Consider the following 15,000-nt stretch of genomic DNA (forward strand, 5'->3'; position numbering starts at 1 on the left):
CCGTGGAGGTATATTTCAACCTCCAAATTGTATTCTGACTTTGATACAAGCAAGGTCTATAGGCTACAGACTTGAGCCTACATAAAAGTGCATTTTATTTAGGCTATTAAATCCTAATTGTCTAGACGACATTGAACGTTAAGTAACGCTAAATTATTTTAATATAATATTGTAGGCTACATTATGCTTATCGTTATTTCCCAAACGAATATGTGATAGGCTACCCATATAACTGGATAACCAAATAATATAAATGCATAGTTTCGTTGGTCAACGGTGTCGCAGCTAAAATCTCCCAATGGATCTGCGCTTTAGCGCTTTAGACCAACCTGTTGGAAAGCGCGAGCCAGCTTAGCATGTACTTCATCGATCAGCCTGTCAAAAAGTTTTGACAGCTGGTCTACACATGATAACGATCATACAGAACGGGACATTAATCAGTTAATGGTGCATGGGCCACAACGGTGGGTAGACTATACAGCACTCGTCAAACTGCATCCCCAGTGACTGGTTTTCGCTCAGCCAAGAAGCAGCAGTAGCAGTAGGCTACACCACCGACGTATCCATGGCAAGCACTGCAGTGCGCAACATTTTGAAGTGCGAATGATTATCTAATCGCTGACTAAAAATATCGGCTGATCGATGCCGACAACCCCCGCTTCAGAAAAACTTCAATTAGACAACAGAATTGACTTGCAGCGTTAGCGCGGGTTCTGATACGCAGAAATATGTCTTTGTTGTGCGTGCGTTTGACAAGGTTTTACCAAGGGGGGCGGTGACAGCCACTACATATTTCAGTGAATCACAACAAAAATCACCTTTATTTACCTCCACATCATATAGCCTAACCTATTCTAGGCTAATAGAGAGCCCTTTTCTTTCATCACGTTTAATTAATTGTCTGTAAACTAATGCAACCAGAGACATGCAGTTAAATTGCTACACTATACATAGGCTATCCACCAATTAAGGGTAGCTTCTTCCCATGTCAACACATGCTAACACACACACAATCTCATTTCAGAAAAGAAACAATGCACCATAGCCTGCGTTAATTGTCTTGTTAGTTGTTTTGATAGTCTATCTCGGAGGTAGCCCATTTAAGCTGACATTAAACAAGTGCAGTGTAGCCTGCACTGGACACTGACACCTGTCTTTTTCACAGTGGAGTGAATTGGAGAGACTTTACGCAACATATCTGTTGACAGTAGCCTACAAATTAAATGCCTGATGCAAGCAAAACATCTCACCTTTTCTATAGGCGCTGGTCGGTGCGCGGCCAGGGACCGGGCGAGCGAAAGAACTGTATTGAAATAGAAGCCTCTAGTTCCCCCTCCTTTCGCCGACATGTTTACTCTCTTCCACCTCCCAAATGAGAAAGTTCGGAAAACGCAAGAGAATGGCACAAATGTAGCAGCACAGGCACGCAAACAGTAATACGGCAAGTCTGAGGGAACACGCAGTACACAATTGCCAAAAGAACTTGATGCAGCAGAGCTTTTCAGCGCGGTAGAGCTGGGTACTGTTGCCTAATGCGATGCGTAGCCTGTAGGATATTTTGGCGCTGACAGTTGGCCGTTTGGTTCACTTTGTGTGTGTGTGTGCGCGCATCCCCATGGTATTTAAATGAGATTGCATCTCTGCAATTGCAAAACTGCTCGTGAGATCATGACTCCCACTCGGCGCCCATTGACATGTTTGATTAGCCGCCTTTCCTTCTGGTTTTTAGGCTACCGTAGCCTACAAGAGCCTATGCCTTTATGTGTTGTCCTACTACTACGACATATCGCCACAGATCAAAGATAGGGACGTGTGCTAACCCTTCGTCAAATAAACTGGTTCGACTTGACAAATATGTTTGTCCGTCTTTGGCCTCCAGATGTCAGATTTCTGCGAACAACTTATTCTGCCTTTCTCCACCCATTTCAACTCAACTGTTGGCTTTGTTCAAAATGCTTCGCTCCCTCCTGTGACAGGCCAAAGGTTTGCGTTAGTGTTACACCGTGTTCATGAGAAATGTCTCTCAAATAGGCTACCCGAAATAAATGAATAGCAAAGGCCACAAGAACTTCATCCCGTTCAAAAAAGTTCCATAGGCTACAATGTCTGCGAAAGTCAAAACCGAAAAAAATATTTTACAAATAAATATATGACAAAATTAATAACCGAACTTCATTATAGCCTATACACTGGTGTTGACAGTCTAGAGGTTCCACGTGTTTAGTAATCTTGTTTACAACAAACATAAAATCATAATCCAGCCATTTTCTTATTATTATTGTTTGAACACACCCACTTGTCTAGCTGACGTCAGAGATCAGACAGGAAACTGATCCAGAAGCGCAGTCAGCTGACGGCACAGGCGAAAACAGCAGCATCTGTTCTAGGAAAGGTAACGTTATGTCTGATAATATCTTCGAAGGACCCGTTGATTTAAAAAAAAAAGTGACACTTAGGCATCAACATCTGAAGTTTGATTGCTGCTGTACATTGTGAACTGTAGATAACTGCCTGGATACCTAACGTTAGCTTTGAAGCTCGCTAGCACTTAGCCGTAGTCTGTAGTTGAGTAACCTTTGAAGTTTCAGCTTCCAAGTCGCAAGGTGACAGTCGTGCTTGATTAGGCTGGACAGCATTATTCGGAAGTTAGGAAATGTAATTTTACGTCTGTTTTAAACATGTCGAGATCATGCCGTGAAGGCTGGATCTCGGTTTAGTTCTAGCTAGCACTAATGGTATTATCCTCCGCCCAAATTTGAAGCTAATATTACTTAGCATGTGAGTTAACAAGTAGCTTCTAGGTAGATTGTGGAGTAGTGGGCAACTTTGAGTGAAACTGGTCGCTGTTATGTAATTTAACCGGGCAAGTTAGTTAACCTTACATGACGGACGCAAATACTTGTTGGCAAGAAGACAGACTAACTTTGAGGTAGTTTGATATGACACTGGGCCTGACTTGTAACTCGAGCATTGTGAGTTGTAAACAGAACACTTCGCTAGAGCTCGCTTCTAACCGCTGTCGCTTCTAGACACTAATAATAATAATTTCCAGCACATTCACTGAAGTCCTGCAATTTACAGAGAATGGCGTACCCAAAATCCCACAACCCGTTTGCCGATGATGACGAGGAGGAGACGACCGCCTCCCGATCAAGAGGTGGTTTCAACTTTGACGACGACCCAGCCGAAAGCCGCATGACCGAGGCCGAGCGTCGACAGAGGCATCTCCAGCAGGAGGTCATGCGGACGGCGCAGTCCGCCGTGGACAGCAGCAACAGGTCGCTTGGACTTATCTATGAGTCGGAGAAAGTCGGCACAGAGACGGCAGAGGTAAATGCCATATGAAATAACACCTACTGTTTGTCTACACGTTATGGTTATGGTTTCAAGGATTTTTATTTGTCACATACATAGAGATACTGTTGTAAGACATGTAGTGAATTAGCATTTAGCTGCTCAACTTTCATGTGCATAGTGTCTAATAAGGATAAACAACAATATTTAAAATAATTTAATATATAGATTGAGAGAGAGAAGGTGGTAAAATTGCAGTGTGTGTAAGTGCAGTATGGCCACTTCATATAATGTAGTTTAAAGAGTTTTATGTGTGTTAAGGATGCACATGGCTTGAAAGAAACTCCTCTTCAGTCTTTATACTGTTATAGCCCTGTGGGAACAGACATCAGCCTGACCTCAGTGTTTTAAACAGTCCATTGTCAGTCAGGGTGTGAAATGTCCTTTATTTATTGTTATTGTTGTGTTTAGGCCTAGCCTACTTAGCAGAGGCTTTATCCAAAGTCAGGTACACCTATAATAACAACAAACAATACACTAACTTCCGCAGGCAAAACATATACTAAGGTTATCTCTCTGCTGATATAGGCTAGGCCTATCATTTCATGTCTGAACAAACAATCAAGGGTTGTTTTAATGTTGTGAAGCAGACATAGAACCATAGATCTCTGTGTGCAGCTTTGCCTATCAGCCTCGTGAGCTTTACATGACCTTAACCTCACATGACTTTAAGAAGCACTTTCTGGGCCCCGGCCGTGGCGCGACTGGCTGGGGCACCTGCACCGTACGCCGGCGACCCGAGTTCAATTCCCGCCCCGTGATCCTTTCCGGATCCCACCTCGACTCTCTCTCCCACTCGCTTCCTGTCATTCTCCACTGTCCTATCTCCTTAAAAGGCATAAAAAGGCTAAACACAACTCCCAACCCCTCAACATGACATATTAGTCATTAACATGACATATTAGCAAAGGTAATAGATTTGTCAGTCAAGGCAGTTTTTACCAGCAAACTGAATAGGTTGCATTACTCTCTCACAGCCTGAAAAGTGTTGTACGGGGGGCTCTGTGGCACAACAGGCTACAGCATACGGGTCCAAGTGCCCACGGGGACCCAGGTTCAAATCTGACCTGCGGTCATATCCCGGTCCCACCCCATCTCTCTCTCCCACTTACTTCCTGTCTCACTCTTCACTGTCCTATACAAATAAAGGCAAAAAGCTCAAAGTGTTGTAACTGAAGTGCCCACTTCTGCCCCTGAAGAGGGAAGGAATGAAAGCAGAATGGGTAGTGCTGTTGTCCTTTTTGTTAGCTCACAACAACACTGGGCATTATTTAGGCCGGGATCACACTGGAAATAACGAAGCGGCATCGGTAAGAGTAACGTGACACTCAGACCATAATAAGTTCTGTCTTGTTCCTTAGTAACACAAACGGTTTGCCTAAACTGAATATTGAATACTCTCGTGTTGTGCTCAGCTTGTTCAATGCTAGCGTTCCGTTGCCGAACCATAGAGAACAATAGGAAACCTGCCAACCTGTGATTCTACCAAACAGCAGGTGTTTCCTGTTGCCTGAGTGGTTTCACAACTACTACCGCTACTTCTGCACTCACTCTCTCGCTCTCCTTTCTTTCTTTCTTTCTTTCTTTCTTTCATTCGTTCTTTCTTTCTCTCTCTCATTGTGGTTATTAGCTGACTGGACTTGTCTTAGCTGACTGGACTTGAGTGTTTATATGATGGGCCAAATTGGCCATCTTTCTTTCTTTCTTTCTTTCTTTCTTTCTTTTATTTCCTTTTTGTCACCATGCAGTCTATACTGTGACTGGACAGTGCATTGTGCAAGACTTCATAGACCTTCCCCTATAAGACCTCATTCCCAGCCCCTTTCTCACTGTACAGTACTGCGGCACTACCCTGGGAATCCAGAGTTCTCGTGGAAGCATTTGCTCAGCGAATAACTTGCATCTCGGGGAACCAATCACATCTGTGTTATCCAATCGACATAGTGTTAGCATCAAAGACCGGAATCAGTCAGTCAGTCAGCAGTTGATCGTATAGTGTAGTGTGTATTGCGTGCAGTGAGATTTTCAAATGCGTGCTTGGTGCCGCCCACGAGTTGGGCCATTATGTTATTCGTGGCCAGACCCTTAATCTTTCAGATTGGGTCTGGTCCTCCAGGCTACTGCAGCACTGCAACGGCTGTGAATGTGAGAGTGTTTGCCTGGGAGTTTGTAGTGTGTGTGTACGTGTGTAGGCGCATGCACACGCATGTGTGTTTCATCATGTGCTTCCCCCGATGACTTCCTTTCTCTGTGGCAAACATCTGCATTATCTTGCTGCGACTCTCCCTTACACTCTCTTGTTCTTGGCCTGATCATCTGCTCCGTGTGTGTGTGTGTGTGTGTGTGTAGGAGCTGATGCGTCAGGGCGAGGCCCTGAAGCGGACGGAGCGCATGGTGGACAACATGGAGCAGGACATGCGGACGAGCCAGCGCCATATCAACAGCATCAAGAGTGTGTGGGGTGGCCTGGTCAACTACTTCAAGGCCAAGCCCGAACCCGCCAAACCTCCTCAGAGGGACCAGCCCACGGGATACCAAGCCAACAGCAAGTACGCATCCTTGCGCTGTGTGTGTGTGTCTGTGTGTCTGTGTGTCTGTGTGTGTGTGTGTGTGTGTGTGTGTGTGTGTGTGTGTGTGTGTGTCTGTCTCTGATATGAGAGCGAGACCACAGAGAGACTTGCCTGAGGGATACCAGGCTAGCAGAAAAAGAGGCTGACTTCAGTGTGTCTGTATGTGACCCCGAACTGCTGGGTCTAGTGCTTTTACTCTCTGTGTATGGGATGTTTGTGTGATCCTCACATTCCCCATGTCTGTCTGCCAGTTTGCCCTCTGTTAGTGTATCTGTGTGAATTGCTTATTGTGTGCATGTATCTGTGCATCTCCTTGTCTTCTGTGTGTGTGTGTGTGTGTGTGTGTGTGTTAGCGTGCATGCCTGAGTGCGTGCATGTGAGCGCACGTGTGTTGAACATCACTTCATAAATCTTGGTGTGTTTGTGAGTGAGTCTTTGTGTAAATGTGAGTATGTTTGTAGGACTTCTTGTCCAAGTGGTATGTAAGATCAGTGACCTCTCACCCTTGACCCCTAGCATCAGCAGTCTGTCATAAAACAAGTGGCTGGCTGACCCTGCTAAATCACCTCTAGGAAAACAGGAAGGAGAAAGGCCTGTGGAATGTGTGGCCAGCCCCCCTGTGGAGTGGTGGGGTGCAGTGAGTCGATTTGACCACTAGAGGGCAGCAGACACCTGCAGGTTGTGATGCTGTGCTATTTACTTCATGCTTCTCCCTTTTGATGTGACATTTATCCAGGCTCCAGGACGCCCTATCGGAAAGTAAACAACAAGAGGACCGGTATGAGGCCAGCCATCCCAACCTACGGAAACTGGACACATCTGGTAAATAAGTGAACACACACACACACATGCTGGAACTCACTTGCTCATTCAGTAACTCTGACACAACATAGTAAAATGCATAGTTGTGCATACACATGCACAGGATTGCGGTTGCCTGGTTAAAAGCTGAAAATTATTAAATGCTGAGTGTATTAATTTCCAAGCACCTGTTGGTCTCAGTTAAATAGTATGTCTATCCAATAGGATTTGGCGCTTCAGCTGCATCAAATGACACTCCGTCCAATCAGAATGGCTATTCTAAGAACAGACACCTACAAGCTGCCCATGAAAAACTGGATGACAACTTGGGTAAGTCATACACACACAACCTTCGTAAGATACACATACACCCTTAGTAAGTCACACACATACGCACAGCCTCGGTAAGTCACACACACATTTCCATGGACATGCTTGGGGAGTAAAAATGAAGAATACTTGTGGTGTTCTAGTCGTGACATGTCTTTTGTCTTTGCCCATATTGACCTGACGCTCACTTTAAAACAACATTTTTATTTTGAGATTTTAAGAACCTATTCGTTTGGCTTTATGCATGTCTATTTAGCTTATAGAACTTGTTATAACTTATAACATATTTGTGTGTGTGTGTGTATGTGTGTGTGTGTGTGTGTGTTGCGGGCCCAGATGAGATGTGTTCGGGCCTGAGCCGGCTGAAGAACCTGGGTCTGGGCCTGCAGTCTGAGATCGACGACCAGGACGTGTCTCTGGACTCACTGCTCAACAAGGTGGACAACATGGACGGACGCATCAGCTCCACCAACCGCCAGCTCAAAAAACTATAAACAACACAAACAAACAAACAAACAAAATAGAACTCTGCCAGGGCCAATGTCAGCCCAGTGCACACACTATGTGCCGGACATATTGTGCACACACACACACACACACACACACACACACACACACACACACACACACACACACATATCCACACAAGAAAACTGTATTCATGCACAAGTCCTTAATCACTCAACTCAAAGTTTTTTTTATCTTGTTTCTTGTGAAGGGAGTGTGTATGTTGAGGGGTGGTGTGATATTGATGTCTGTCTGTGTGTTTGTTTGTGAGTGAATGGATGGTATAAGACTGGATTGCGAGATTTGCTGTGAATTTGAAGTTGTTTTGAAGAGAGCCATTGTTTTTGTTTGTTTGTGTGAATGTACAGTAGTCTGTCATGAGAGGTTCTACAGTATCTCATAATATTCATCATGTAATAGAGTTAAAACTTTGTGGCCTAAACAAGCAAGAACTCTGTTTCTCTGTCTGTCTTTCTCTCTCTCCTGTTGTCTCTCACTATTTCACTCCATCTCTCACACACATACATACACACACACACTTGTACACACACACCAAACTTCTTTATCACTCAGCAGTCAGCACATGTGTCACCGTAACTAAACTTAACCATCTCAAGCTTGAGCTGCATGACTTTCAGCCCACTTTGTGTCTTTTCTATGCTCAAGCGTTGCAGCTAGCCGGTGGCTGTGCTAGTGTGTAGTCTGGCATTGTCATAACTGCTGCAGCTAGCCGGTGGCTGTGCTAATGTGTAGTCTGGCATTGTCATAACCGCTGCAGCTAGCCGGTGGCTGTGCTAATGTGTAGTCTGGCATTGTCATGACCACTGCAGCTAGCAACTGTGCTAATGTGTAGTAGTCTGGCATTGTCATGACTGCTGCAGCTAGCAACTGTGCTAATGTGCAGTAGTCTGGCATTGTCATAACTGCTGCAGCTAGCGGCCATGCTAATGTGTAGTAGTCTGGCATTGTCATAACTGCTGCAACTAGTGACCATGCTAATGTGTAGTAGCCTGGCATTGTCATGACTGCTGTAGATAGTGTAGCACTGTCTCATTCTGTCTGGGTCTTGGAGCCTTGTGTCTATACCGCACCTGGTTCGCAGTCAACCCCTGTCTGGGTCAAAGGTCAACTCAGTTCTCTGTCAAATTCCTCAAATCCAAGGAATTAAATTGAATTAAAATTCAAACTAGTTTTATTGACTAATTTTATTGGCTAGTTTGTGTTGCCAGCTCATTTCTAGTTGTAAAGCGACTTGACAGCTATGGGCCACATCAGGGCTAGATTTGATTCTCTTGCCTGGGATTGATTTGCCAGCTGTATTGGCTAATCAATTCGTGTTGCCAAATCATGTCTAGTCGTAAAGCCCGCTTTCCGCATGGCTACTGGGGAGGCCCTATGATCAGTGTGGGAACACCTGTACTTACTGCCCACTGCACAGCTGTACTTATGCCATTGTTGAGCTCACTGAACTCGACCTTGTGGAAAGGTGTGTGTGTCTGTCTGTCTGTGTCTATGTAAGCATTCATGTGTGTGCCAGAGAGAGAACCACACATACTGACCATCTGCCTTCACGCTGTCCCCGCCCTCACACAGTACTGAGGTGGTGGGTTCTTCCATAAACTCCTGGCCCCTTTGCCCATTGTTTTATACCTGTTTGTTACGTTTAATGTTATTTGGTGGAATTTAGTCTGTCACCCCTGGGCTGCTGTACACTGTAATGTAGGGAGATTATCTTGAGAACTAAAACTTTGTGGGAAAAACCTTCAGTCAAGTTCATTTCATTCATTTTTTTATTGGGTCAGATTGTTCATCCATCCTTGCTCCCCATATGTATTTCCGATGGCAAAATGTATGTTGTAAAATGTGTTTTCAATGAATGAATGAATGAACAAACGAAAAAAGAGATACAACAGTAATAAAACATGTATTATACTTTTATGACTGTTGATAATTGTCGTTTTTCATTTCGGCCTTAAGCCTTTATGCTTACATCTCTAGTCGTTTCCAGAAGTTTAAAGTCAAGTAAAATAGGCACATTCTGAGTGGCTTAAACGTTTGCTAACGCTACCAGTCTATGATTATTCCTACAAATTGAAAGGTTATCATTTTTTCCAAATCCTAATATGTAGGACACTGTTAGGTAAATTACCTAAAGGAAGCTCTTTAAAAAAAATCTTGCGCTATGTTCTCTGAGGTAGATTATACTATTTGACCTTAAATTCATTGTTTTCTCTAACCACGTCAACCAACGGCGCGCACATCGCTAGCAAGCACCGCTATTCATTATCATTCCTGCCTACCAGGCCAGCTGCACGCGGACACCTAGGCTCTCATTACCGCCGCGTGATGAATGTGGCGCGCGAACAGCTGGTTTCACTGGACGGCGGCCGGTAAAAGCGGTGTTTAGGTTGTCCACACATCAGTGGACAAACACGATATAGACGCTATGCCCTTAATTAAGCTCATAGGTCAGAGTCTGTTACATAAGTGCAATGTCGAAGAAATGCACAGAGAGGGAAAACCCGCCGCTATGACCTCGTGTATTGCTCAACCATCGGACGCTGGTATTTTACATCATCTGCAAAGGAATGCGCTCTCACGCCCGCTCACGCACATTTAGCACCAACATTGCGGTATTCGTTAACACTCCAGCAGAAGAATGTGGCCAAATTATAATGGACATGGTCAGGTCTACTTTTTGAAATATCTACATTTAAAAAGAGAGAATTACATAGGGTGTTGTAGCCTATTTTTCTAAATTCATACATTGCAGCCTATCATCTGTAATGACTGAACAATGAAAATTCCCTAACCTAAAATACAAATGATATACATGAGACACTGTACCCAACAGGTAGCCCTTAAATTGCCATCACTCGGGTCCTGTACTGTGGGTCCCGTGGCCACCGTTTGTTTTTATTTTATTCCGCTCAGCTGTCTTGGTGTGGCCAGACAGTGTCCATCCCATGACAAAGGGGCGGAATGTCCCTCTTTTCAAACACTCTAATCCCACAAACGTCTGCTGTCAGGAATCATTAGGGCAACAGGCCAAAGACATGGCTTTCCTGCCACCACACACACACACAGACACACACACTCTCTCTCTCACACATACACACACTCGACTGGGGATATGTAAACTACACATACGCAAACACACACACACACACACACATACGCACACACTCTCTCACACATACACACACTCATACCCACACGACTGCGGATATGTGAACTACATGTACACATACAGTACACACACACACACAAACACACACACGCTCAGGGCAAAGAACAATTTCTCTAGTCATGCATGACAACACCCACGTTTTCACAGGCCAAAGAAAATCCACTGCTCATACCTCACACAGACAAACACACACGCACACACAAACTCATACACTGGTAATGGTCAGACCTGCTGTCACCGTTGGAGGATTTGATAATAGGGAGTGATCTGGGGGCTGAGGGCTGATGCCACGCCCTGGCATAATAAAGAGTTGTGCTGACTTCAGAGAGCTTTGTGTGTGTGTGTGTGTTTGTGTGTCTGTGTGTCTATGTCTGTGTTTCTGTCTGTCGAGAGCTGTCTCTTCTCTTCCTTCTGTTTCTCTCTTTCTGTGTGTGTGCATGATGCGTGTCTTTGTCTCTGGAGAGAAAGAGTGTGTGTGTGTGTGTGTGTGTGTGTTTGTGTGTGTGTGTGTGTGTGTGTTTGTTAAGCCAGAAATAACAGGGTGGTGTATTTATGTGTGATCCCAGATAAAAGCTGATGATTCTGGTCAGAAGCCTGGTCCAAATTCCCTCCAAACTCAACAGCCGCATATCAGTGCACTTTTTACATGCAAAGACCCCCTATTTACAGTTTTTGATCGCTTTAATGCTTGCGTAAACTCTTACATCACGTTGTCAACCTGTGACAGTTAACACACAGGTCTAAACAGAATCACCCTGGCCAAAATGACAAATTTCGCTTGCAAAAGACTGTAGAGTAAGAGCCCTATTGTGACATGTGAAAAGCCTTCTCTCCACTGTCCCTTAGAGTGTAAATAATATGTAACTGTAGTAGGTAACTAGTGTAACTTACACAAACAAATACCTCTGCTAAACAAGCAGTGTGTACGAGTAGCGGAATGCCATCCTTATGCCCAGCTGTGTTGCCTCCTCTTCTACTTGTCTAACAGGAGATATTCAGGGAACACATAGAGAATGTGAAGAATTCCACAAAACACATGTTAAAGGGTTGCTCCATATGCATGTGGTACGTATGTGTGTGTGTGTGTTCATGTGTGTGTGTCTGTGTATGTGTGTGTGTCCGCATGTGTGTCTGTGTGCCTATTTGTGTTTGTGTCTGTGCCTGTATGGATGTGTGTGCATGTGTGTTTGTGTGTGTGTCAGTGTATGTGTGTGTGCTTGTGTGTCTGTGTGCCTATGTGTGTTTGTGTCTGTGTGTGCCTGGATGTGTGTGTGTTTGTGCCTGTATGGGTGTGTGTGCGTGTGTTTGTGCCTGTATGGGTGTGTGTGCATGTGTGTGTGTGTGTGTCTGTGGGAAAGTCAGGGCCTCTTCTGTAGCCCTAATGACTGCATTGGGACTCTGAAATGGCTGCTTTGGTGGACATACCTGGGGCAGCGTAAACGGCAGGTAATTGGTGGGCTGACGCCACACGGGGACCATAAGACACGCACACACAGATGGCGAGTGGTGGAGCCCACAGATACATCTCCACCAATCTCCCAAAGCATTTAATTACTGCTTTCTCCACGTCATCTATTTCCTGTTGTCCTACATGCTCTTATTTAGTAAACACGTTTATTCAGGCCCAGAGTAGGCCTACTCATTTGGCACACGCTTTTATTAGAGTGTGTTAATTTGCCTGTCACTTTCATTGTATTTGCCAGCAGTGCAGTGTTTCTATACATTTTCAGCGTGTGTGTTCCTTTACACAGGTAAAGTTGCTGTTAGCGCCTTTATTAGCCGCTTATGCTATAGAAACATTGACTAACCTTGATCTTCAGATGCTGAAATCTGCAGAAGGGTGGACTGCTTTGTAACACCTTGCCTCTGAAGTGGCTTAGAGTCAAAATACTGATCAGAAACAGTGTTTGTAACAGCATATTTTATTGATTGACATTATAAGAGTCGGTTTGTAGTGTATTTTTATGTGTATATGTATTTTTGAATAACATTATAAGTGAAGTCACACCTGTAGACCTGTTCAGATATAATCCTGAACAATGGATTCATGTATGAACAAAAGTATACCCTTTTTAAGAGTGTTCACACCAAGAACTATAACGATAAAACATATCGTACTCGTTGATATGAATGACGACGTTTACACATAAACTGTAACAATAACACTATGAAGAACAATATCGTTGGGGATCACCTTCAGAGCGATTTTGAGAATGATAAAAAGCTAACAGCCAATCAGAACTCATCACATTTTAGCCATCAAATTCATTAACACAAGGAGACTTTGCTTATCGTTGGTCAGTGTGGACGCTTTTATCGTTATGGTTATAGTTATGGTTATAGTTATTGTTCCTGGTGTGCACTGCCCTTAACAGTATTTCTATTTAGGAGAGTGTGTGTGTGTGTGTGTGTGTGTGCGTGCTTGTGTGTGTGTGTGTGTGTGTGTGTGTGCATGTACGTGTGCGTGCACGTGCACACAAGTGTGCCCCGTACTCTAGTGAAAGATTTGGTTGTGGGACAGTTTTTTCTTAATGGCTTTCACTGATTCCAGTAGGATAACAAACAAGAAAAAAAAGATAAGGTAAGGTAAGGTAAGGCAGGTACAGGACTCTACTCTCTCTTTTGCTCTTGCTATCAAGCTGCAGGTTCCAGATCTTTCTTTCTACTGCATTTCCATCAATGTAGATCACACTACACGATTTTACAGACACCGACAGATTTTGGAAGTCGCCAACGAAAGCCCCAGATAGGAGGCAAATCAGCGCTTACTTGGCGATTACCGATCACTATGTGTGAACTCTTCAAAGACATGCTCCGTGAGGCCTGACAATGTGTCACGGACCACGACTGGACAGCTAAATAAGCAGGCTAGACATCTGGAGGAGTCGCTTATGATGGCAACGAGCTACAGCCAGGCAAATGGTTTCATTTATAAAGGGCTGTTAACAACAGGAACAAAAACTACACAGGCAACCGTAACTATAACCACATGAGCGTCCACACTGACCAACGATAGACCAAAGATAGTCTCTCATGTTGATAAATATGATTTTTAAATTTGATGGATCCTCGTTGGCTGTCAGTTTTTTTTAATCATTTTTAAAAACACTCTGAGAGTGATCACCAACGATATCGTTCTTAATGTTGTTATCGTTATATAGTATGCAATGTGGACGTTGTCATTCATATCAACTAGAGCAAGACTTCTATCCTTTTTAAGTTTTTGCTGTTATCGTTATATGCTGCGTTCCTGGTGTGAACGGCCCTTAACCCAGCCGGACCCGACAAAGCTGGAGCTGACGGCCCACAGCTGGCCCTGATCTGGCCCACACGTGGCGCTGATACGGCCCAGATCTGGCCCACATGTGGTGCTGATATATGGCCCAGATCTGGTCCAGACGCTGCTTCGATCTGAGAAGCAAAGTACATGCTGTACAGGTCCTGCAACCTCACCTGGTCCTATGTGCTGAGCTCTCTGAAATGACTTTGGATTTTGATAGAACAGAATACAATAACAAAACAACACAACACAAGACAACACAACAGTACATATAAACATACAAACTGTGCTGTCACATCGAGTTCCCAAAGAACAATCCACAAGTCAAGTGCACATGTCACACACAGTCAAAATGTTGCCACAAACACACATTCATTCAGACACACGGCAAACATTCCAAAATGACAAACACATAAAAAACAGGTGTACAAAGACATACAGTATTCAGATACACAAAGAGTGGATGTATAAATCAAAAAAAAAAATAGTAATAATTTCATAATAATTGTACATAACATATATTTAAAGGCAACAGAATCATAGGAGGTAGATAGCAGGGGCCAGGATAAAAACAGAAATGGGGCTATCATTGTGTTCTCGTGGAACGTGATTCTAAATACTTTATAAAAAAAGTGTTACAATACTTATGATTGGGGTAATAGAAGTGTAGTGTAACATGAGCGTAATCAGAGACTGGAGAGATACCAACCCCACTTGTCTCCAAATGGTAGCCTCCCAACGTTTCTGGATGAGCTATTATTGGTTAACAGGGAGCCATGTGGCTGTACCATGTCTCTTTATGTGAGATGTGGGGGGTGTGGGGGGGTTTGGGAGCATTTCTGCTCAGACAAACAGCACGGAATGCGGAGGGCAGCGGCACTTTTCAACCAGCGACTCCCTCACCCAGGAACCATGGCAACCAGGTGCAGATGCAGCAGTCCAGAATGTTCTGGAATGGCACAGATGAC

At 44.1% G+C, this 15,000-nt stretch overlaps 4 protein-coding genes across 5 annotated transcripts in view; 2 read left to right on the forward strand and 2 right to left on the reverse strand.

Annotated features, from left to right (window-relative positions):
* Positions 1-2,150, reverse strand: part of pi4kab (phosphatidylinositol 4-kinase, catalytic, alpha b) — a 53,076-nt gene extending 50,926 nt beyond the window's left edge. Inside the window, 1 exon segment of the mRNA XM_042100146.1 lies at positions 1,251-2,150. Coding sequence (XP_041956080.1) covers positions 1,251-1,349 — 99 coding nt within the window. The 5' untranslated portion in view covers positions 1,350-2,150.
* The window catches only part of LOC121714945 (tripartite motif-containing protein 16-like), a 1,397,702-nt gene that overhangs the window by 515,937 nt on the left and 866,765 nt on the right, over positions 1-15,000 (forward strand). The gene's annotated exons all lie outside the window — the stretch shown is intronic.
* On the forward strand, positions 2,287-9,500 carry snap29 (synaptosome associated protein 29). Its single transcript, XM_042100243.1, has 6 exons — positions 2,287-2,392; positions 3,082-3,330; positions 5,704-5,903; positions 6,661-6,746; positions 6,951-7,055; positions 7,392-9,500. The coding sequence occupies exons 2-6, from the start codon at positions 3,085-3,087 to the stop codon at positions 7,547-7,549; spliced, it is 795 nt and encodes a 264-aa protein (XP_041956177.1). The 5' UTR covers positions 2,287-2,392; positions 3,082-3,084; the 3' UTR covers positions 7,550-9,500.
* The window catches only part of si:dkey-178e17.3 (somatomedin-B and thrombospondin type-1 domain-containing protein), a 25,000-nt gene continuing 22,658 nt past the window's right edge, over positions 12,659-15,000 (reverse strand). Inside the window, 1 exon segment of the mRNA XM_042100266.1 lies at positions 12,659-14,981. Coding sequence (XP_041956200.1) covers positions 14,876-14,981 — 106 coding nt within the window. The 3' untranslated portion in view covers positions 12,659-14,875.

The sequence above is a fragment of the Alosa sapidissima genome, chromosome 8 (genome assembly GCF_018492685.1).
Source record: "Alosa sapidissima isolate fAloSap1 chromosome 8, fAloSap1.pri, whole genome shotgun sequence".
NCBI lineage: Eukaryota > Metazoa > Chordata > Actinopteri > Clupeiformes > Clupeidae > Alosa > Alosa sapidissima.

Excerpts from the sequence above, each read along its gene's own strand:
- snap29 (XM_042100243.1), top strand. The coding sequence starts at position 3,085 with ATGGCGTACCCAAAATCCCACAACCCGTTTGCCGATGATGACGAGGAG. Across the intron at positions 3,331-5,703 it reads TCGGCACAGAGACGGCAGAG|GAGCTGATGCGTCAGGGCGA; the intron begins GTAAATGCCATA and ends GTGTGTGTGTAG. Across the intron at positions 6,747-6,950 it reads ACGGAAACTGGACACATCTG|GATTTGGCGCTTCAGCTGCA; the intron begins GTAAATAAGTGA and ends TCTATCCAATAG.